This window comes from Tachysurus vachellii, chromosome 6 (assembly GCF_030014155.1).
Source record: "Tachysurus vachellii isolate PV-2020 chromosome 6, HZAU_Pvac_v1, whole genome shotgun sequence".
Taxonomy (NCBI): domain Eukaryota; kingdom Metazoa; phylum Chordata; class Actinopteri; order Siluriformes; family Bagridae; genus Tachysurus; species Tachysurus vachellii.
The window spans coordinates 16500530-16524451 of NC_083465.1; the positions used below are offsets into that span (position 1 = coordinate 16500530).

The window sequence follows — 23922 nt, forward strand, 5'->3', positions numbered from 1 at the left end:
ATTCAATGAAAAGTCTTGTAGCTGGCTTCTTAAAACAGTGAACAGCAGTTTGTCTGTTTTCAGTGTCTCAGCTTGCATGTTACAACAGGGTGAGTCATTTCCTTTGAAGCTCTCAAGCCCATTCAGTGTTAAAAGTTTCAAAACATATATATTACAACTCAACAGAAACATGCATTAAAAGCAAAGAGGAAAGCATGCATGCACCTTATCCAAGCTGACCTCTAATATAGCACACATCTTAGGATATAACACTATAATATAATGTTACATTTTTCAAAAACCCCAGTAGGTGTATTTTGAAAATGTAAACAGTGCTAACGTTTAATATGTAAAATGTAAGCAATGCTGAAGTGCTAAAATTAAACATTAACTATATTTACATGTGCTACTTGAATTATTTATTTATTTTTAAAAAGTCATTAAATGAAACTGGTTATCATGCTGCAAGAATCCAAAGAGAAAAGACATAACGAGATGTTTACAGTATAAAATCTTTATTCCCTAAAGTGGCATCTATACAGAACAACTGCTGAATAAAAGCAACCTCTTCACAAAATGACCAGAAGACATAGAAAATACACAAAGCCAAGTCAACCGATTTAACTCATTTTTTAAGGGAGGGAAAAAAAAAAAAAAAAAAACATACAGCTCAAGCACAGCAGGAAAAAAACATTATGGTACTGTATACGCTTTAGTATAAATGCCCATTGGGGTGTTCAGGCAGCTCTGAGCTCTGTTTGTTTTATAACCCCACAGGTCGCTGGCAATGTGTTAAATCCGTTAAAGCTCAGGTCACAAAAGGTCATGAACCCTGCTCCCTCTGCTCCACTCAACAGTCAGTGACACAGATTAGTGAAGAAATGACAACTATCTGCTACTATCTGTGGCACCAATCCAAAGACACACTGGGTACAGATATTTTAATGGGGTTCCTGAAGTTCTAAGCTGAGGTTTTGGAAGGGTAAAAGGTCAAAGGCTCGATGTCAGACCTGGAGGGAAAAGGTGTTGAAGTTGTGTAATGTTGACTTAAAAGCCAAGGCACATGCGACTGTCTGTGTGTGTGTTTAGGATTTTGGCGTGAGTGAGCTGTTTCATCTCTTGAGCCTGGGCCCTGTGGTTCTAAAGTCCAGTGAGTAGAGGGCTGAGTCGAGAGCAGCATAAAGGTGTGTGGCATTGAAGCACAGACTGTACACCGGGCTACTGGTGGTGGAGGTGAGCTGGAACATCTGGAATGTTAAACACACTGGGACATTAAATTTGGCTCAACAAAACCACTACACATCATATTTCACAACTAATAAATAAAACTGAAAACACAACCCAGCATGCACACACACACACACACACACACACACTCTCACCTGCAAACAGCGGGTTTGCCGTTTGTCCCACAGACGCACTACACCATAGTAGGAGGAACCACTGGCGATCATATAGTTATTATCAGTCTTCATACAGTAAAGTGCACTGTCATGAGGCTCCTCCCACTCCATCACACTCTTCCTGTTGACAAAAGCATTTTTTTAATTGCAGATTTCTCCTAAATTATATTTCATATTGCTTGTACACTAGACTAAATGACACTACAAGACCAAACCACTCTTTGACTGCTTCCTTTAAGGACAACAAAAGTGTAAACTTGTTTTCCTAATGGTGCTAGATGAGAAAATAGGTGAGATGTGCTAACTCAATCGAGATCAATTCCCCATTAATGTTGGTGATGAATAAATCATGGGAAAGGAGTGTGTGCAACAGACATTAAGGCAGGAGGACCACAAGGGACAGTGATTCTAGGCTTCACAGAGATGTGCACAGACATGCATACACTTTTACTGCAAATCATTTTTATGCCACTCAACTACTTCTTGTGGTGTAAACAAATATGAACATTCTGACTATTGCTTCAAAACAACTGCTTTGCGTATTGACCTATATGCTATAAATGTAAAAGGACAGAAGCGAGTAAGAATGAACTACTTTTTTTTGTCATGAAAACACAATTAGTGTAATGACAGTGACAATGGTTGTCACTGTTCGTTTCACACTCACACCTGTCACTAGCATTTCACACAATGTGTATTAACTATCCCCTTTCTAGTAATGAGAACAACTTTCACATGATTACTCACTCTGCCTGCGGACTGACCACATACTGGCCCCTGCCTGGTCCCACTGTGAATTATTGATATCTTAAGAGGGGACATTTGCGCCTCCCTGAACTCTCCAGGGCCTCTTTCAATCACCTCTGATTTGTTTTACATGACTGCCCATATGCGATTGTGTGTGGGTGTGTCCCCTGCCATGGCCCGACATAGGGGCCCAGTCTGCCTCACAAGCGGCTCACTGATCCCTCGAGCTCGCCCCGTTGCCCTGGAGATGCACAGCACCATATCAATATGGCCACCGAGTGGTGCAGACCTGGGTGGGTCAGAGTCCTACAGTGAGAGTCCTTCTTAAAGAGGGGGTCCCTTTCAGCAGCCCACAGGAACAATGGTGTCCACCGAGCCAAGAGGAGTCTCAGGCCTGGCTCCCTTTTTGTCTAAATGGTGCTCTATGCACAGGAGGGCTTATTAGATTAACTGAGAACACTAATCTTCCTCACAAGCTCTCAGAGATAGATTCACTAACTAACTTTATTACTCTGTACAGACAAGCCAGGTTCTGTTGACGGAACAATTCACTCCAAGTCCAATTCAATCCGTGCATTAAGCATGCAGTGCATGAGAAGCAGGGCTTAACGTTTTGCCGTACCAAAATGTTAAACAACGGCACACTGACACCTCATAGCACTCTTTTTTCAGGCGAGGGGAGATCCCCTTCTTCTCCTTCCTCACGTACCTGGAGCAGACACGCAGATCCCAGTAGCGGATAAAGGTGTCATATCCACAGGTGAGGAGCTGGAAGGGAGACTCATACACGATATCCAACACACCTGCACCTCTGCGAAATTTTGTGCCAAGACACGTCACCAGGTCACACCTGTGGGAGAGTGGAGAGAAGACAACACAAGATAAGTTATAGACTGTTCCTCATCAAACATCATGAAAGAAATTGCAGGCATCAAAAAATTACAGGGACCGGCTTCAAAGTTGACAGAGGAGAGTACATCCAGTGTGCTTGCTCTAGGCCAAAAACAAGCTGTTTAAAAAAAAACAAAAAAAAAAAACATGTTTTGGAAAGAGAGGTTATTTAACACCTCAGTACTTGTTCAACATATTATATGCACTCATATGGTTGTCTCAAGGTCTTATGTCTCAGTTGGTATGTTAGTGTGACCAATCTATCAGATGTCATTTCAGACCAAATGCCTTAATTTGCCCAGTTAATTACCTCTAAATCCCACTATATTCCTATATTCCCATCATTCATAGACCACACAAAGGATAACTAAAATCCTAGGAGATGGAGAAAAAAGTAAACACCTAGCTGAATGGGCTAAGAAAGCAGATTACGACCAGTGCTGGGCTCTATTCTTAGATGTGTATGGGAACAAAAAAGGAGGACAGAGAGAAGAGAGGGTCTGAGGAGGAGAAGGAGAGATAGAGGGGGGATGCCCATGTTAGCACCACGCTCCTATGATCACAGGCTGAACAGGCCTGCTGCGCCCTCCTCGCCTCCCTGACCCACACCGCAGAAGCCAGATTATTGTAGAATAACAATTTCATTGTTGCTGTTTAATTCCCTTCATGACCATGACTGTGTGCGACTTGTGGACCTTTGATACCTGGTCCCTAGCAACTATTTAGAGGGGTCCAATGCCCATAGCGACCACCCCCCACGTTTGGGGTCTCCTGTGAGCTCTGTGAGCTTGTTCACCAAGGGCAGACTGGTAATCCCCAACCTTCGCTCCAGGGGACAAGGGGGGGGTCTTATTAGACACAGGCTTTTTTAAAGATAGGCCTCCAGAACTAAAGGCAATACCCCTGGTGGGCCTAACAGACAAACTGTCCCTTTGGCCCATGGGTGTCTATGTTAAGCAAGAACTCATCATTTACCCCTTACTGCTAAAACAGCAGCTTATCGACTACCTAGAGTTGTAGATAGAGTACTGAACAATAGAAACAGTCAGTTGGTCTTGACCAAAAAAAAAAAAAAAAACAAAAAAAAAAACAAAACAAAACAAAAAAGACAACAAATTCTCATTACAGTGATTCGCCTCACATGGTTTTATGGACTGGTTAGGAATAATGAGTAAACCCGTGTCAATACGGCACATCCGGTGTCTGCCTGGCCTTCTGCAAATGTCAAAGCGTGAAGCGAGAAAAACAAGCATCGTAAAAGAAGTCCTCACATCTGTGCTCTGATTTTAAAGCTAGTAATAGCACTGTTCCACGCAGAGGAGCAAACACAAGGATTCTTAAATTGTTAGGTCACAGGTTTTATGTGTGCCATTTTTTCCCCTTGAGAGGACCTATGAAGATTACAGGATGGAGGATAACCGTGTAATCTTTCAAATTGCTGCATCTGCATGGCGGCCAGCCTTGTTCTCTCCACAGCCGGCCCAGTGTCTGATCTGACAGCATCACAAAGTATGTCGGGCAAGCTCTGAGAGCTCTGGAAATGTCAGGTGAAACCATACCTGTCTTTCTAGCTGTATGATGACAGGGAAGAATGGAAATTTGGCTAAATGGGTCCTTTTGATTATGAAAGAAGAGCTTGAAGTCGAAAAGGTTTGACTGATTCTGCTATTTAATGGCAAGACTGCTCGTAATTTTAGAAAGCTAATAGATACATGATAGGAACTTTTAGCATTGGGTATTAGTTTGTATTACAGAAGATGTCAATAGAATCAGAGATGATATCAGCCCACACACAATGGTGAATTTGCTATTATTGTAAAAGAGTGCAGAGTCAATGTAATTTTTATTTGAGGGTGTAATGACATATAGTAGTCTTCATCCCTTTCTGCACTTTTAGACCCAAAGACGTGGATACTCTGAAGAAGCATAACCAAAGAGAAAAAAGGATTAGGATTATTTATCCTGTCTTATTTTGCTGCTCAGTGCTGCTTGCTGAGGGAGATGTCTAACACCCAAACATGTGGGGGAGTTAAGAGGTCACACACAGACCAGTTAGGGGCATTTGAGATGTGCAACCTGTTAAAGTGATCACAGACAAAATTACCACCAAATGCAGCAAGACAAACTAAAGGGAAAATGCTTTATATTCTAGGCTCTTTTAAATCACTCCTTGGAGGCTCCTGACCTCGCCCTAATCCTCTCTGACCTCTGAATATATTTAACTCAAAGTTGTAAAGCACTGATTCTCACCTATATTTTAGTAGAAGTGACTAATATATATATATATAGATATATAATCTAAATTATTTATAATAATATAGATTATATATATATATATATATATATATATATATATATATATATATACACACACGTTACCGTTTCTGTGTGCATTAACTCCATGCACTCCATCCATTTTTTATGTCCTTTTTTATGTCCTGATATGGTTAAAAAGCTGTTAAATAATAATTCTGGGCTATAAAGAATGACATGTGTTAGTGATTAGTTGTGAGTTATGGTCTCAGAGCAATGAAGCAAAATGAAAGGTCTGGTCTCTTCAGCAGTCCTTACTTTCTCTGTAGCCATTTGGGCCACACACACAGATACACACCTTATGAAAGGGACCTTTAATGAATTGATGGATTTTTTTAAAAAGGGAGAGGCTAGGGGCATTTCTTTGGCTATTGGAGCCACAGAAAAGGTAATTTTCCATTGACGCTCTTGTAAGGTTAAGTATAGAGGGTAAACTGGCACAGGAAAGCTATGGGAAACAGTCAGCACCCTGAAAGGATGTGAGACAGGTACATAAAGAGCCCTGCTGTGGTTTTCAGTGCCTAAAACAAACAGAAATAGCATTGCACCGTCTGCTCGACAACCAATTTAGCTGAGAGTTGAAATAACCACAAGCCAAAAGAGAGCGAAAAGAAGTAAAGAGAAAAAAGCCCAGCATGGAATGTCAGGGGGCTGGACAATAGAGACTTTTAAATGTCACACGCGTTCTCTTAAAAAACAATGAGATTGCAATTTGTAAAACACAGCTCCTGCCAGATCCAGACATTTAACCCTCTCTTTCAGGGAAGAATGTGAGGAATTTCAGTGCAATTGTATGGTTCTTTGATGGCTTTTCTCTCTGTTTATCCATGACCGAAGGCCTCATGAAAAGTTAGGGGTGCCTTTAAAGCACCACTTGTGTGGGACTCGGTCTGATCACAGACCTTTGTACCATACAGACAAGTAAGATAGGATGTGAACAATAAAAATACATCAAGTGTGCTTACCTATTTGAGGATCAAATTAAAATGCATAAACTTTAATGCCTAATTTGTCTTTGGCACAAATATTAAAATATAACTTAGTTAGTTTTTTTTTTGAATGGAAACATCCCCACTCCTTGCATTTGTTCATTAGTTTTGAAAAGACAAATAAGGTCATCAATAAACTAAACGCTCAATATTTTCTGCCATCCAAATACTGTGTGTTGCTCACTCGTTCAGTCATAACTCATCAGTCTGTTTTCCCACCACACCAGCTGGTCAGCTGTGCTGCTGAGACATGAGGGTGTGAGAGATCCTGGCCTGTACATGTCTCCTCTTTTATTCTCCTTTCCAGTCAACATGCAGTGTTCAAAAAGGTGCCCCCATCTTTTGTGAAAAATGTCAGGGACACTTGTCATTACACTTAAAGTGGTTCTTGAGGTAACCAGATAAACAAAAGATGGGAATACAAGATCTCTCATCGTTCTAATTGCCCTGCAAACACAACTGTCGTACAACACTTTGATTATTTAAAAAAAGAAAAGGGGGGGGGGGGGGGAAGCATGCAGAGGCCTTTGCGGCCTGCAATGGTAATGAGAACAAGAGCTAGTGCTGGTGTTCTGCTGCATGAGATTTCACAAGAAATGCAAATACATTAAGATGTAAACTTTTTTTACGGTTTCTTTTGATAATCATCACCTATATGTGTTGTTTCAAACACTGTCATAATGTTTATAATCTGATGGCTGCCTTTATCACTGATATTGTTGCCATCCTAATGTGTTGTCTCATGTTGGTGCTGCTGTCTGAAGAATATGCTGGTGGTCTGTCTGGGAAACGTTAAAAAAGGGACACACACGCACACACAGCCCCCATTCCACCGCCCCTTCGTTCATGGCTGTTTTCTCGACCCCCTGTGACTGGCGGCTTTGTGCTCCGCACAAGGTGCACCTGATTACCAGACAGGAACACATTAGGGCAGGACACATCTAACGCGGATGTGGCAGCACAAAGATGAGGGGAAGAGAATACGACGTATTGTGACACAGGTCATGCAATGCTACTGAGACAATGTTTCACAATAGAAACTATAATAAAAACGTATATACAAAGAAAAATCCATTCACGTCCATTAAAATAAATAAGAAAATTAAAAAAAACAACAACAATGCACCGAGACATTTTTATCTCTTTGCCAACATGGCTACCATCTCTGTCAGCAACTTGAAATGGTTTCCACTGATGCAGTGATGAGCAAGTGGTCTTTTAGACCCCATAATTCATAAGTAACCTGCTTGTACACAGGTTCGTCAGCCTGACATTACCTATCCACACTTCACAGATCAAACCGTTGACCATCAATATCCTGACCAGATTTTCTATTTCTCCTCCTCTTTTGTAAAATGTGATTCCCAGGGATATACATGGTGAATCGCCCCTCCTCCTTCCCAGCAACCGTTCTCGAATTTCCTTGTCATTTGGTGCCGGAACCTTCATTCGTTTTTTCCCCCTTCTTAATTTTTCCTCCCCTGGACTAACAATGTGTAAGCAGGCTGAATTCTGCAGGTAAAGCAGGGGAATTACAGAAGCCATTCAGGTTGTATCAGGTTTAAGCTTGGCCTTTCATGATAAGAATTTTGAAGTCAGCTTTGAACTCAAAAAGACTAGTTCGGTAGCTCAGAAGCTTATGAACAACAACTATCATTATCATACGTTTACTTGTCTTATTAATCATACTGACAAATAGTAAAGGTGTTAAGACTGTACAGTGATTTTTTTCAGGATGCATCTCTAATCACAAAATACAGTTTATTGACTAACAACATTTTAAAGAAGATTTGCATAAGCACAGAAGTATTATACAAGAACAAATATTATCCAGAATTTACAGGTGATATGACGATAATGAACCGTTGAAATCTTAGCTACCTTTCTGTGTCCCATATCCGAAGAGGAGCAAAGTTTTCACAGCATGCAGTTCCAGTCACAAAGGTGCTGTTGACAGAGATAAAAATCTCATAATCAAGGATATATTAATGGATTCATATTATCCAGATGTACATTTAGGCACAGACTGCCAGTCACTTAGTCAGTTAGTAAGTCACACATATCTGTCATGCAAAATCTGTCTAAGCTGTGATAAGTGATTAATAACAGGCTTTTAGAATATGCATTTACAGATTTTTACAGATTTGTGGTGAAGAGCTTTGAGCATTTCTGCTTTACCATCTGTTGTCTCTTAACACACAACCAATAAAACCTTTAACAAACAAACAAGAAGACAAAATACTGAAGGTGGGGAAAAAAAAGCGGTAAGGCGGTAAGGTAAGACAGTTGACTTTGTTCAAAGATGTGCATTCTTTCACCAAGCTGTTAGGGGTTGGCTAAGTAAGAGAAACAAAAACACTTTGGTACCCCCTTTGATTTGGATGACAGGTTGAAATTAGTTGGAACAGGTAGGGAGGAGGGTGTGAGTGCATGTGTGTGTGCGCACCATGGTTTTGACCTGCTTGATAGTTAGGGATTAGAGCCCTCCTGGACAGCTGGGATTGGCAGGTGAGGCTCTAGGCCTCCACCGCTCCCTGCATTGTGTGTGGAGGTGAGGCATACAATAGGACTCACACTACTGAACAGCCAAGAATGTGGTGGCTTTAGTGCCCAGGTATTCCTACAATGTCCTGCTGGGATGAATTCTTCCCCCATAGCTGAACTGACTTCTTAGTCTTATGCCCAACTAAACATTCACAGGCCTTTGTGAGACTAAATTCAATTCAAATATAGATTTGAACTAATAGTGTGTCAGATTTGAGAGGCTGCAAAGATGTGAAAACATGCTACACACAATGCACCCCAAAGCTGCTTACTGAAACGCTCTCGCTCTCTCTCTGTAACATACTTTCATAACTCCAGAGAACACCAGAGCAGTGGGCTCTCTGCCCCAACACCAAAAAAAGAAAAAGGAAAAAAAAAAAGAAAACCACTTCACAATGGAATACCAGTGTGGCCTCAAATTAACAACCTGCCTGTGTGAATAAGCTCTCTAGAGCCTGGGGTCCAACTCTAAACCCAGAGCACAAAAACAGAATGAGGGACAGTGACCCTAAACCACAGCCAGTAAGATTTAAAGAGAGAGAGAGAGAGAGAGAGAGAGAGAGAGAGAGAGAGAGAGAGAGAGAGAGAGAGAGAGACATTCAGGATTTGAAGGTCACCTTTCACACCAAGGTCATAATACTTTCTTGATTTTCTGTTAGATATGCACTATGTAGGCTGATTGAAAAAAAAAAATTCCTGATAGAGACACAAGAAGAAATTGGATGACCCGAGTAGTAAAATATCAGGCATCACAGTCATTCTGAATGATCTGCCAATCAATAACACAATAAGAAGCCATGTATGGGAGGAAAAATTGACATAGCTAGTAGAAAAGGAACAAGCGCTCATGCTTCTGATGGCTTTGGCTAGTTTCTTTACTGAGGGCCCAAGCCTATTGGCAAGGACAGCCATGGCAGCTGTCAACCCGGTTAGCAGTGGCCCATCAACCATATTCAGCTTGCTGGGCCAGTGCTGGCATTTTAATTACTGTTGGGTAAACTCATTTGCCCCAATGAAGGCTGTGTCCCCTAATAGAATATGCAGGCTGCATGACCTCTGAACCTGTGTGACACAAGATACAATAGGGGCAAAGCCAAGCTCTCTTTTCCCAGCCCTTATTACTCTCTATTACTTCAATTACTCATCCCTCACTGCATCTAATTGTACGGAAAAAACACAGGAGAAAATGAACGAGGCAAAAACACACCACCACAATTAAGTACAGTTTTGTTTTCCAGACTTCTGACTGATATAAAAAGGAGCCCTAGTGATATTATAGCTGTAAAAGGTCAAAGCCTCTATCTCGCCTAATGCACCCACCCCCTCCATAAACCCATCTCGACCTCATAACTGCCCGCGCTTCTTTGAATCGGCACAGTCGACAACACCACCGTGGCCCACGCTACCCCCTCCAAGCAACCTGCAAACCCAAACTACTCCCCTAACACAAAAACCACAGTGCCCCTTAGGATCATTAGAACATGTCAGGGGTTCACTGCTAACACAACCATTTTGGTAACCTAATCAGCTGACATCATTATTTGTGGAACTGTGTAGCATGAAAGTAGTGCTGGGGTCAGACAAACTTTAATCCAGCCCCTGCTGAGAGAAAAACCTCTAAGACTAATAACATTGTTAGGGCCAAAGCAACATAAGCAACTCCACATATCAGGTCAAGATGATTGTACAAGCAGAGACTATAAACATTTTCACTGTGGAATATAGAGGCTCTGTGGCTTGTCATCTCCAGGATTTCTGAATCAAATAGGTCACTGATTAATCTTCAAAAACGTTTACGGATAAATAATTTTTTGAAGTAACCTTAATGGTAACATATGGACCTTTTTGCTGGCTATGAGCTCATCCAGTGTTAGAAAAGTGGTATGAAGACAGAAAGAACCAAAAATAGGGTTTGTATCAATAAAGTGATATTGATAAACTGATCTGGCATTTTATACTATGTAAAAATGTTATGTTGACTGATGCCAAGCCAGAGTGTTGAATGACATTTAGCAACAAACTGTCTGCGCCACGCGATATTTCATAGACCCCGGCAAAATAAAAACAAAAAGCGGTAAAGAGCAAGTTCAGCTTCAAACAGTACAGCTGATCAAACTGAAAACAGAAAATAGGACCAACATGTAAAACCACCACTAATACTAATAAAAAAAAATAATCTGAAAAATTTCTAAACTGTACACATTGTATATTTTATATACTGTATATGTACGTTCTAAAATGTACACTCACTGTCACACCTCACCTGTACTCACACCTGTACACGTACATTTATGCGGTTAGCCAATCTAATCAGCCTATCACGTAGGGGCAGAACAATGCATACAATCATGCAGATACAGGTAAAAGTTTCAAATAATGTTCACATCAAACATCCTAATGGGGAGATCAAGTGTGATCACTCTGACTTTAACCATGTCATGGTTGTTATTAGATGGTTTGGTTTCAATATTTCATAAAATGAAGTTTCACAGAATGGTGCGGAAAAAGTGGAGGGTCTGCTGGCTTAAATACCTTATTGAAGAGAGACATTAGAGGAGAATGACCAGATTGATTTGAGCTGACAGGAAGTCTTAAATAAGCTCTCTTTACAACCATCATAGGCAGAAAATCTCAAAATGCACAACATATTAAACCTTGAGGTGGATGGGCTACAAGAGCAGAAGAGCACATCAGGTTCTGCTCCTGTCAGCCAAGAACAATATAGATAGAGCTTATTACGGACACACCCAAACTCGACAGCCGAAGAATGAAAAAAGTCTTCCATTTACAGAACCGTCGTTCACTCCATGTTTTTTCATTCTCCACAAAATTCTGCATAAACTAAAGAGACTGGTGTGTGTGAAAATGTCAGAAGATCAGCAGTTTCTGGAACCAACCTATCTAGTACCAATATCCATGCCTCAGTTAAAGTCAGAGATCATACAATTTCTTCTAAACCTCTTTCTAAATTAAGCTCTAGGTCTGAATCTGCATGATATTAAACTGTTCATATTAAACTGGACAGTGGGTGTAGCTTGACAATAAGATACACTTTGATTTGTTTCATTGGTATATACTAGATCACTAGCAGAAAAAAATGATTCAAATTGAATTAGTTTTGTCTGCGCATCTGTGCCTTTCTGTGGAAAATAAAAAAATACTTTTCACAAACTCATAAAAAAAAAAGTATATATCAGTTTCTGTGAATGGCGACTAACACATGGGTACAAATGAGGTTCACAGCGAGTGTAATCCCAGCACATCAGTATGTCTTTTAAGTGGGATAGCTTTGGGCCTGGAGGAGGTTGTTCATTTGTTATGGTTGACCCCTGGCTTTGTAAGAAGGGATGTATCTAGTTTGTAAAAGTGCTTTCATCTCGGCCCCTAAATATGTTTGAATTGAAAAGGGTTATGATGTATTTATATCGCTCTGAAAAGGACAATGGAAGAGGTCTCCCTCGCTCTTTCTCTCTCTCGCTCTCTCTGTGTCTGCGCTCCCGCCCTCTCCCCCCCACTTCAACTCACACCCGAGTTCACAGACCTTTTGGCTTTCTGTTCATGTCCCCTGTGTCTGAGGTCAGAGGAACATTCCACACACCGCCTTTTGCTTAGCTGAGTGGAACATCCCCAGATCAATTTGGACAAAATACAACAGAAAATTCATATGATGCTCAGCAGCCCACTGTCATTACTGCTGCAGGCCATTAGTCACCTGACTCATTATGTCTTATTACGACACATGCAAGGTGCAAAAAAAGAAGAGGTTAGAAATTACAGACCCACTTTTGTTAGCAATGTGTTTCATTCTGGAAAGTACAATCATATTTTTTGAATGTTTCTTCCCATTTGGAGCTGCAAGAAGCCCTGGAAGAATCACATCTGTTTAGTCTCATTGTTTGCATTCTATTAAGAATCAATTACCTGAACATAAATGATCTCTGCCAACCAACTCTGCCATGCTATTAAAGAGCAACCCACTCTCAGCACTTTTATACATGAAAAGTTTCAAAATACAAACCTACTGTAGGTTTGTGCAAAGGTATGGATCAGCAGTTTGTACACAAAAAGGATCCTACAGGATTATAAATACTCACCACGCAGCATCTAAGGGAAAAATGCTTTTTTAGTGAGTACCAGAAGTTTCCATCTCAAATGCACCCAGGGAACACCTGTATGTGGCATGTGTCTAATGATCTGCTTCTGCAAAGCCTGCATAGAAGGGGCATATTGACTGCAATTATTCAGGACACCACCTGCAGTCAGGGGCTATAGCACCCATGCAGGGCTTTCAGTAGTAAGCGCCCTGTATTTAACATGTGGGAACGCACATTCTGTCCGTTATCGCTTTATTGTTGCAGCCTTTCCCCCCACCCTTCTTTCATTTGCTTTTTTTTTTTTTAACTAATTGAATTCTTGACTCCTAAGACACAGCTTGCTCTACTAAACTTGAGAAAGCAACAGAGAGAGAGCGAGAGAGAGAGAAAGAGAGAGAGAAAATGAAAGACGCAAGTTTCAGTATTTTTCCCTTCTTTCTCTTTTTGTGTTTGAGTGGGGTGGAGCAATGGGGGTGAAATTGTGGCGGGTGGGGTTGGGGCAGCATAGAGGGGTGAGTCTCCATGTACTTTGATACGAAGGGTCAGAGGTCATGCTCCCTCCGTTTGCAAGAGAGCGGCGATTTGGGGGCGGTTTATCCAACAATCATTTTCTTTGGAAAGTTTCAAAGGCTGTACCCCTGCAACATCTTTGTAGTTGTGCTTGACCAACTCTAGACAAAACAGATTCTGCCAAAAAGGACCCTTTCTCACCTCTCCTTGGGGTTGCTTCTCTCTTCGATGCCTTGCACCCCCTCCCCCTTCATCTCCCATGGTCTGATCAATGTAGACTCACCACAACTGCTGAGGCATTGTCTACTCTGCTCTTTGACGCACGCAGATCAGCTGTCACAGGCTCTACCAATCGTGCTTATAGCACAACTCCTGCGGACCATATGACCGTATGCACCGACCTCCGTACTTCAGCTCATGAGAAATCATTCACATGCACATGGAAAGGTGTTCATGTTACGACACAGGTTTCCTGAACACTTAAAACATTGACTGGCTAAAGTCAGAATATTCTGGAGCAACAGCCATGGCTGTCCTTATTCTACCAAGGAAATCAGTGTATTTGCTTTCTCACATGTGTCTATAGTGCCTTAATCGCTACAATTTTCCCAGAAACATAATATTAGAACATTCTTATGGAAACTATGGATGAGTTCAGTGAAACACCATGACCTAACAAGTGTGATGCCTATGAAGAATTTAACCCAGATGAGTAACATGCCGGGGCAAAATCAGCTTTATTTTGCACATTAAACTCATTAATGTCTTACCATTTGTCACAGTCACTTGAACTAAAATGTAATTTTAGCTTGTGTGAAGTCTAAAATAAAACCAAAAGAAAACCCTTGTATCTGGAGAACAAATGATTTGGCGTGATGAGTGTACACACATCGGCTAGAGTTACATTCCCCTGGATGGAGTCTTCCAGACTCTACAAGCCCTAGCTTGTTAGCAAGGGTCTGACATGTTTGACATTACAGGAAACAATTTAGCCGACTATTAGTCACACACTCACAAATGCTTCCTTATAATTCACCAGAAAAAAACAGAATAAGAGAAAAACAGGTAGATCAAACAGGAAAAAAGCTGTTGTAATAGGTCAGGTCTATTACTATATGACAAGATTGCCTGAACCGCATTCGCACTAGTGTTAGGGTCATTAATGTAAAACAGACATCAGTTAAATATTGAATCGCAAGCAATTCGGGGATTTCAGATAAACAATGAGTCCTTCGTAAAACTAATAATTTGAGACGTAAATATCTGGGAAAATTCAGGCCATTCTTAAAGCCAAATAACTACTCAACACTGCCATGCCTACTAAACTGGCAAGTCTGTGTACAATGAACATATGGGATGATATCTAAGCACGTGAATACAGTTCAATAATAAAATGGCTGTCTACTCCTGTTAGATAACTGAACTTTTTTTTGAGCACTTATATAAATATAAATAAATACATAAATAAATAAAAACATGCAATATCTACCAGGGGAACAACCCAATTTTAAGCAATAAGAAATATTTAAGATTAATTCAAGATATTTTCACTTTATAGGATTCATACAGTGCAAGCCCTTAAATTGTTATGTAACCTGTCGACCTGCACCATATTCTAATTATAGCCCGTAGTAGTCCTGAAAGAGCAACTTTCAACAAACTGAACAAGTTATTTCAGGTCCTGTGATAAAGTAGAGCAGCAGTAGTGGAAAATAATCCGCTTTAAGACTAAGTGACCAAGGTGACCAAGACCTAACATGACTTGCGCAGGATACACTGGTGGCGAGTTAAATGGCATTAAAATGACATTTAATTTACACTGATGCTGATTTTTAGTTCAGACTCAATTTCTACAGCTTGTTCACTTTAAATCAGTGTAACATGTGGGACAAAATGTTTTATTAGGTTCAATAATGTAAATGTAAATTCCACTGCTGAAATCTTTTAGTTGGCAAGGGTCCAACTTGTCACTTGCAAGACTAATTAAACTACTGAGGGGCAAGAGAGCAGTTGTGAGCAGATGATTCAATAAGGAAAAGAATAAAAGTGTGTTATAACCATGCCTAGCATGGTAACAAAATCAACTGTGAAAAGCAAAGAGTAGCCAGAACACTGCTGAGCTCAATCAGGTTCACAGCAAAGAGATATGAGACAGAAGAATCAACCTTGGCATTTTTTTTTCTCCAGCCACAATATCCCTGTAATGAACCTTGAGATGATGTTCAGTGGAAAAATTTACCAAAAAAAAAAAAAAAAAAAAGGTGAGTGGGAGGGAAGAGAGTGGAATAGACAGATGGACAGAAGGGCAGCCAATAAGTAGACAGGGACAAAAGAAAAGAATGATTATAGAGAGGAATAAGAGTAGTACAACAAGAACAGTGCGAGAGCAGAGAATAAAATGTATGACACATCGGTGTCAAAAGCACACCCACACTTTTCTTTCTCATGCTCTATTTTCCTTCTCTCCTTTTCTCCGGGACGCCATCGTTCTCTGTGCCTCCTGTCTCACTCCCTGTCCTTTAGATACCTCAGGCGTGAAGCTGGAACAATTACATTTGCAACACAAGGGACTCTCCGTCACCCAGCTTCCCAAATTAAAACACGGATCGTACAATCAGCATTTACAACCCCTTTAAGACTACCACCTTTAAGTCAATGCAAGATAAAAGTCTTGGCTCCTTGATTATAACTTACAGTTAACAATGAAATCATAACAAATTAAACACGTCTTGCAGTTGTCCTGACATGTAAAGCAGTAAAAAGTATTACTTACAAAATCTACTAACAGCAGAATTCAGATTTGTCCATTTTAAGCAAATGAATTTCAATTCTTTTTAAGATTTGTTTCACTTATCCTTCAAATGATTTGAAGGACATTGAGTATGCCCTAATGATTAAAATGATTTCGCTTCAAGTCTTTGCCCTCCACACCATTGCCAGTATACCACATATAGTTTTGAAGCCAAACTAGTTGACACCTTTTAGAGCATTAAATTAACTTCTCCCACCGTCAACGTATTAAAAAGAGGTCGGTCTATTATATGGGTGCAGCAGTCTGTTTCAGAGGTTTGCTATTTCAGCCATCAAATTGGAGAATTAATGATGTGGGTAATCGTTTCTTATTCAGAAATCTAAATTCATGGATGAACGGACAGGGCGCCAGGGTTTAATAATTTAGCCGAATGGATAAAACAGCACGGAGCCACTGTGTTTGCTTTGGTTGCAGACAGGATGTGCTGGGAAAAGTTGAAGATGAAAAGAACGAAGAACCCAGCACTGTAGTTTAGGTGCTTTAAGTGCCAGATTATTGCATTCAATCAGCAGCGTTAGGAAGGTGTGCATGATAGATCAGCTGCCTGACACGCAGAGGCAGGTGGAAGCTCAGTACTAGTGTTACAGCTTCATGCGGTTGTGTGTCATTAAGTGAGTGGGTGTATACATGGCTGAGCAATCAAAGGCAACAGAAGTGAAGGCGACCCTGCTTCGACATTATATCCTGCCTTGTTTTTCCCCCCTTTTATGTCCCTCACTGCCTTTGCCTTTTTTTTTACCTAGCTCTTCACATTAAGAAAAAAAAAGATTTGCTAGCTGTAACTAAGTGCAAAAAAATTTGTTCTCAATCTCTAAGCCTAAATATGTTTCTATTTGTACTAAAAAAAAGAAAAGAAACAAAGACAAACAGGCCATCGTATCAACAGGCAGATTTGGCAAAGATTCAGTCAGTTAAAACAAGTTAAAAAAGAAACTGACAAAATATCTGCATGTTCTACACCATGAGGGGGCACAGTTTGGCTTTCTAATTATTCTGAACCAGGGTCCCATTCTTCTCCATCTGCATTTCAGTGGTGTTAACTGACTAACTTCAAAGCAACGGCATGGCAATAAATTGAGCAGTACATTAAAAAAAAAAAAGTCTGGCCACCTGCATTGATGCACCGTTGTCTCTGACTAGTTCACCTAGTAATACTGGCCTTCATAGACCAAACGATAAAGTCCTTATTCTGACAAAATCTCAAATACACCCTCATGATAAGTAGTGGGAAAATGTTGGGGACTCTCATGATGATATGGTTCAGGAGAGTACAGTAATTTTACATGTGTGTGTATCATACATGTCAGCTATAACAGGCCAGGAACCATTGTGGTAAAGTTTTTCTTTCTTTATTGACAGTATTCTTATTGTTATTGTTTTATTTTTTCTCTTTTTGCATGTAAAATATAATAAAAATTCTGTAATGTTAATTATTATGTGTTTCATATATGCTACCAATAAAAACACACAAAATAAGTAATTAATTAAATAAAAACGATAGTATAGAAACCACCAAGTATGAAGCAAGAAAGAGATGAATTACATCTTTGTGAAAACATGAATATGATTTATGGAATAAGTAAGGAATAAAAGAGTGGAGCATGCTGGTATAGGCAGAAAGTACAAAAATGGCTACGATTACTTGCCAATACCAGCAAGTGTTTTATTCCTCTTAAAATGCTATACAATTTTTTATTCCTCTTATAACAGCAATCTGCCAGTGATTACAGTTTTATTTATTAATGGATGACATCCCGTGCTTTTAACTGTTTACAGTGTCCAAAAGACAAGTTAGATTCTGTTATCAAGAGAAACAAAAAATAAACCATAAACACATCAAACCAAAATACAAACTCAGAACGTGCAAAGCTCTCTATACTGAAATCTCAGCTGTGGAGGAAAAACTCACACAAAACTCCTTCCTTACATGTGAATAAAATTATCTTGTAAAAGCTTCACCTGCTGGTATACATTTTCAATTTCTTGGTGTTTTAATAACACCACTTTTTTTTTTTATTCCATTACAGATTATACCCCTTCCGTTGTGTTTCCAGTGATAATAGACTCATAAGTGTTGTTCAAACTCTTAAGCACAAATAAAACTCATGCGTGTGACTGACTGAAGTGAATAAAACCGTTGAAATTGCTGAAACAAGAACATGGACTCACCACAGAGAGGGACTGATGGCCACTGACCACACCCTGTCATATGTAGGGATGGTATGAAGACATTTGTCCAACTGGTCTGGATTTAATGTCCACACCTAAAAGAAAAAAAAATCAGAGATCTGAATACAGGATACAGATGTGTTTGGACCTAACTGGAAAAGCACAGACTTCCCCAAACACCAGATTGTCAAAGGAGCCATTAGACATTGATTACAAGCTTTTAGTGTTACCCATCATGTGCTCTAGTCACGATGAATATATACTTTACAACAAACAGTGTTTTGAAAACTTAAAATGTAAAACCTCAGTAACCTCAATATGGTGTCTGTTTCTTACCTTAGCAGTCTTGTCTCTAGAACCACTAACAATCAATTCACCCCTGCAGTCAATACAGTTCACCTCCTGATTATGGCCATAATACTCCACAGAATAATCACGTTTTTTGTAATGAACGATGATCTTCCCGTCCCTGCCAAAAATGCAATAGGTTTATGAAGCAGTAAAAAGTGAGTATACATACTAAGCTTATGTAATTATGTAACAGAGGGGGGAAAAAAAAAGAAAGAAAAAGAGATTGCAGTTTGCTAATGTGGTTTGGATTTATTTGTACACTTACAGGGAAAAGTCACTGCATATCAATACAAAAGTATTCTGACTGATCACCTTTATCCTATGATGCAACATTTCTATCTTGAAGGGAAGGGCCTGGTTATGTCCCTTACACATATTGTTAATTTGATGCAGTTTTCTGGATATTAAAACATATAACTTGGTATCAAACAGGCTGCTGACATGATGCAGAATAATTGATCTAAAACAATTATAACTGTTATTAAAAAACTGTAAATTACCCTCCGGCGCTGATGAGATGTGCATCAGTCAGCGTGAATCGACAAACGTCTTCTTGGTGTCCTGAAAAAACGTCCACCCTTTTTTGCTGAAACCTCCCTCTCTCAGCCCCCCGGAGATCGTAAGCTGCGATGTCTGCCGCCTGAGAGAGATACAGCACATCACCATCCAGCTGTAGCCACGGCAACAAGCTGTGGGGAGGAAAAATTACAGGATTGAAATTACTCTTACACGTGTAGCTCAATCAGGATTCAAAGGTCTTAAAAGTGATCAAGTGGATACTAAACATGACAATGACTCTTCATCCCAGCTGGAAAAGTTAATGACACAACCACAATTATATTTAAAGAAATGATTTCATCATGGGATGGACAATAAAAAAGATATGATCTTTAGTCATGCATGGAGAGAAAGAAGCAATGCAGTTAAGCAAAACAGGCAATCCTTTAGGTATCTTTACATAACTGGCAATAATATATCTTTGACCTCACTGATTTGATCAGATGATTATAACAGAGGCTCTGGCTTCTCAACACATCTCCACCTCCACTTCTCACAATACTGTATGTTAGGTTTAATGACCAACCCAATACCCTGGAAATATTTTATCTGACCTATCCTGAAACCCCCTAAACAGCAAAACAGGGCTGTGTCAATATAATTTTGTATGCGATACACTGATATACTTCCCTCCATAATAAGATTTGGTCATAAAAGCATGTGATTAGAAGATCAAATGTGAGTCAAAAGTCTGTGATTTGTAAATTGTATCAAAAACATTTATCAACAAAGTTTGTAAACACACAAAAATTTGTTACTTCAAGCAAAAACCCCGACCAGAATATGAGGAAAACTAGAAGCCACACGAAGAAAAAGCATCAACCTGTCAATTTAAGTAAACTCCTTTAACTTATTCCTAATAAGAAAAGTAAATACTGAAATAAACTGTGTGAGGTGGTGACCTTTTGTTTAGCCTAAGGCATTTTACCAGTTTGAACTGAGAACATGGGATTCAGGCTTATGAGCCAGAAAATGGACAGCAGCTACAAAGAAGGTGACCACAAGACACCACAACACAATGAACTTTTCTGTTGCAAGAACATTTTTTTTATAAAATTATTTTTTTAAGCAAAAGGTTTTAGTGTCTTATATGTTTGCCGACAGGCTACAAGAAGAGGTTTATGGTCATCTGATATATCAGTCAAATTGCCTTTTCCCTGAAAGTAGTGGTTCTTGGCTGTGTTTACTGACAAAATGTACCTGACCCTCCAGCACATCATAAGAAGCACAAGAGATTTCAAGATATTCAATAAAGTAAAATGAACTTACTTAACCTTCCACTTGAGAAGGACATTTTTACGACAAACACCATGACTCCAATTCCGGGAAAACTTCACTCTGTCCTTTAGTGGAATGGTAGGATATCTAAAACAACAGGTTAAAGATTTTCAATGTTAGAACACATGTTCACAGCAAGGAGCACAAATGACCAAAACAAATGTAAAAGAAGGCAGTAACAGCTACCTTTAAATATAGAAATACATTTGGGAAATTGGAAAGCTGTACTCATTCTTTTAAAGTGTCACTGCAAATGTGAGATCTTTAAAAACCAAAAATAACAACATCATAACACTCATGTTAACTTTGGCTGCATTTTTTAAATTGCAGTTAAGACAGGCTGGGGCAGACGTTTTGTACTGATATGTGTTTGGAGGCAGAAATGGACAGCTGCTTGTATATCATGTAGTGTAAATAGTTAAAAATAGCCATGTTATTTTTAGTTAGATTGTAACAATGAAATTTTAGCATTGAAATTATTTTTGATTGAACACTACGTAAACCTTGTGTTCGTTTTTTTTTTTTATGCTGTACGCTCACTAACAATTTTAAACAGGCACTCTTTCCTCATTATTTGGTTCTTCTCCCCTGAGCTGTGACCTGATTGGTTGGGACATATAAAAAGAAGCATGCTGTCACTCTAAACATTTTCTAGAAAGCTGAAAATTAAAATAAATTTTGAATACTTTGACTAAAAAGAGGTCCATCTGTATTCCATCAATGCACAATTTGTCAGATTCCGATCCTGTCCATTAGCAGAAAGGGACCAGGATAAAAATGTTGAAAGTGGTGGATCATTTTCAGCACAGTGACTGTGTGTTTATGGTGCTGGTTCCAGACATAACTTCAACGCCTTCAACACTTCCAAAACGCACAGCACACCTGACCAAAAAGGCTGTTGGACCCAGAGAGATCAGTGCCAAAAAAAATGCTTAAGGCCATAAATAGATTAGCTATAACATAAAAACCACTTAGAGGTGAAGTGAATAATATAGATTTTCTCATTACACTGCAACGAGGGGTGGGACATTTATGCAGCAAGTCAGTTGTATAGGAAACAGGAAAAATAAATAAGAATATGAGATTTGACAAGAGCCATAGTGTTGGGTAGACAAGTGAGTCAGAGCATCTCCAAAACAGAAATTCTTTTGGGGTGTTTCTGGCATTCAGTGGTCACCAAAAATGACCCAAGGAAGGAAAACCAATGAACCAATGTCAGGGTCATGGGCATCCAAGAGTTAATGATGTGTCTGTGGATCAAAGGCTAGTCTGATCCCACAGAAACACTACTGTAGCACAAATTACTGTAGCCAGTTAATACTGGCAATAACAGAGAGGTATCAGACAAACAGCACAGTTTGTTTTGTATGGAGCTGCATTAGAACTGCTGCTGACAAGTCAGTGTTCATACTAAAATCAGTACACCTATAATGGGCATGTTAGCATCAAAACTGGACCATGGTGCAATAGAAGTTAATGGCTTTGTATAATGAGTCACATTTATGTTTAAATCATGTTTATGCCAAAGTCTGTATCAAACCAAGATGCATTATGGGACAAAGGGCGAAGGTAGTGTGATGCTCTGGGGTCCTGACATTCATGTGGATGTTACTTTTACATGTACCACCTACCTGAACATTGTTGCAGACCAACAACCTTTAACAGTATACAATAATAGCACTGGCATCACTTTTAGAAGGATAATTCTTCCTGCCAGACTAAAAAAAATGTTCAGGAACAGATTGAGTGACATGACAAAGATTTCAAGGTGTTGACTTGGCCGCAAAATTCCACAGATCTCAATCCGATCATGCATCTGTGAGATGTGCTGTTTGATCCATGGAGGCCCAACATCACAACTTACATAAATTAAAGGATCTGCAGCTAATGACTTATAACACAACACAGAGGAGTTCAAAAGGAGGACCTACACAATATTGGGCAGATGGTTTAAATGTAATGACTGATCTGTGTATAGCAGATGCACTTGTTAAAGATGCTAGTGAATGTATAAACAATAGGAAATGCATGAACACAAAATTGACCCACTACTGTCACATAAATCAAGAATAATAATGAAACCATCATGAAAAAGAACAGGTCAGAGACTTACATAGCCATGATACATTTTTTATAAGATAACTTCAGTTCCCAAAATAAACATTATTTAGCCAGAAGTCATGTAACGTGTACCTAAATGGACCAATGAGACTTAAATTAAATACCTTACTCTTGCTAGCTATATTTAGCCGCTCTTGCTAGCTTAGGGGTGAATCTTATATCTGACTATATAGCTAAACAAACACGGTCTACAATGTTTCAGGTCATGTTTATTGTGGTAATGGACACCAGGTCAGTGAGCAGTTTGACTTCGGAACAAATGGAAACAAAGACAGTAGACCGTTGCGTTATCTTACAGAATTAGCAGTAATGCTAATGCTAAATGTTTTTGTACAGCGCACCATGAAGGCCCATGTTTACCAGTTAGCAGATTAGCTACATATCTATATGAAATAAATCCTCACAGGTCTGTTCCTTCCCGTGTCATTCCAGTGTTGATAAAGTGTTTCGCTATCCTCCTCCACACGACGTCCCGGACAGTGAAGTGATAGCTTCTTTTGCAAACTTGAGAGAACCGACATAGAGATTTGTAGTCCAGGTTCGACAGAATGAGGTAAAGAACATCATCTGGTAACTGAAAGAATAACATGTTGGGCTTCTTCTGTCTGTCACTAAGTAAACCACGCCGGATTTACTTAGACGTTTATTAACGTCTTTATAGCGGAAAAATTTGTTTGTTTTAGACAGGCTTATGGAGAATCCCATTTTTTTCACGGCGTTGTTACACACTGAGTGGTGGGAGCCATTCCAGTATGACAGCAAGTCACGTGGTTTGTGTTGTTTACACAGTCACGTGGGCTGTGTTTAAAACGGCACACGTGTGCACTGCATACTGAATCAGTGTACACTTTACAAGTGGTTCTCTTTAGGTCAGACTATGCACTAGTAAATAATGTCGTCTATATTATACTACAATGCCATGTGACTAACCTGGCACTCAACCCTCTGAATAAGATCAAATAAAACGTGACATGAAATCACATAAAATGACTGCATTAGTATTTTAATTCATTCCTAATTAAATATATTTTTAGTTTTATTCATTCCTATGTACTTTATACAACTATATACAAAATTACATATTGTTCTGATACAGCAGATCCAAACACAAACTAAGCAGGCAGAAAAAAATAAGAGTAAAATTAAATACCGAAGTAATTCCC

At 39.5% G+C, this 23922-nt stretch overlaps 1 protein-coding gene across 1 annotated transcript; it reads right to left on the minus strand.

Moving 5' to 3' along the window:
- Positions 1–477: 477 nt before the first annotated feature.
- fbxw4 (F-box and WD repeat domain containing 4) lies at positions 478–23537 on the minus strand. The gene is made up of 9 exons (XM_060872582.1): positions 23164–23537; positions 20630–20725; positions 19303–19491; positions 18788–18920; positions 18452–18546; positions 8204–8269; positions 2839–2979; positions 1362–1503; positions 478–1226 (listed from the first exon to the last, which is right to left on the minus strand). Exons 1-9 carry the CDS (start codon positions 23346–23348, stop codon positions 1092–1094), a joined length of 1182 nt encoding a protein of 393 aa, XP_060728565.1. The 5' UTR covers positions 23349–23537; the 3' UTR covers positions 478–1091.
- Between the last annotated feature and the right edge of the window lie 385 nt (positions 23538–23922).

Bases quoted from the DNA above. Each gene is read 5' to 3' on its own strand.
- fbxw4 (XM_060872582.1), bottom strand. From the start codon at position 23,348: ATGTTATTCTTTCAGTTACCAGATGATGTTCTTTACCTCATTCTGTCG. The intron at 20,726-23,163 runs GTGAGGATTTAT...CTGTTGTTTTAG, and splicing joins ACACGGGAAGGAACAGACCT to ATATCCTACCATTCCACTAA. The intron at 18,921-19,302 runs GTAATTTACAGT...CATTTTTGGCAG, and splicing joins CATCTCATCAGCGCCGGAGG to GGACGGGAAGATCATCGTTC.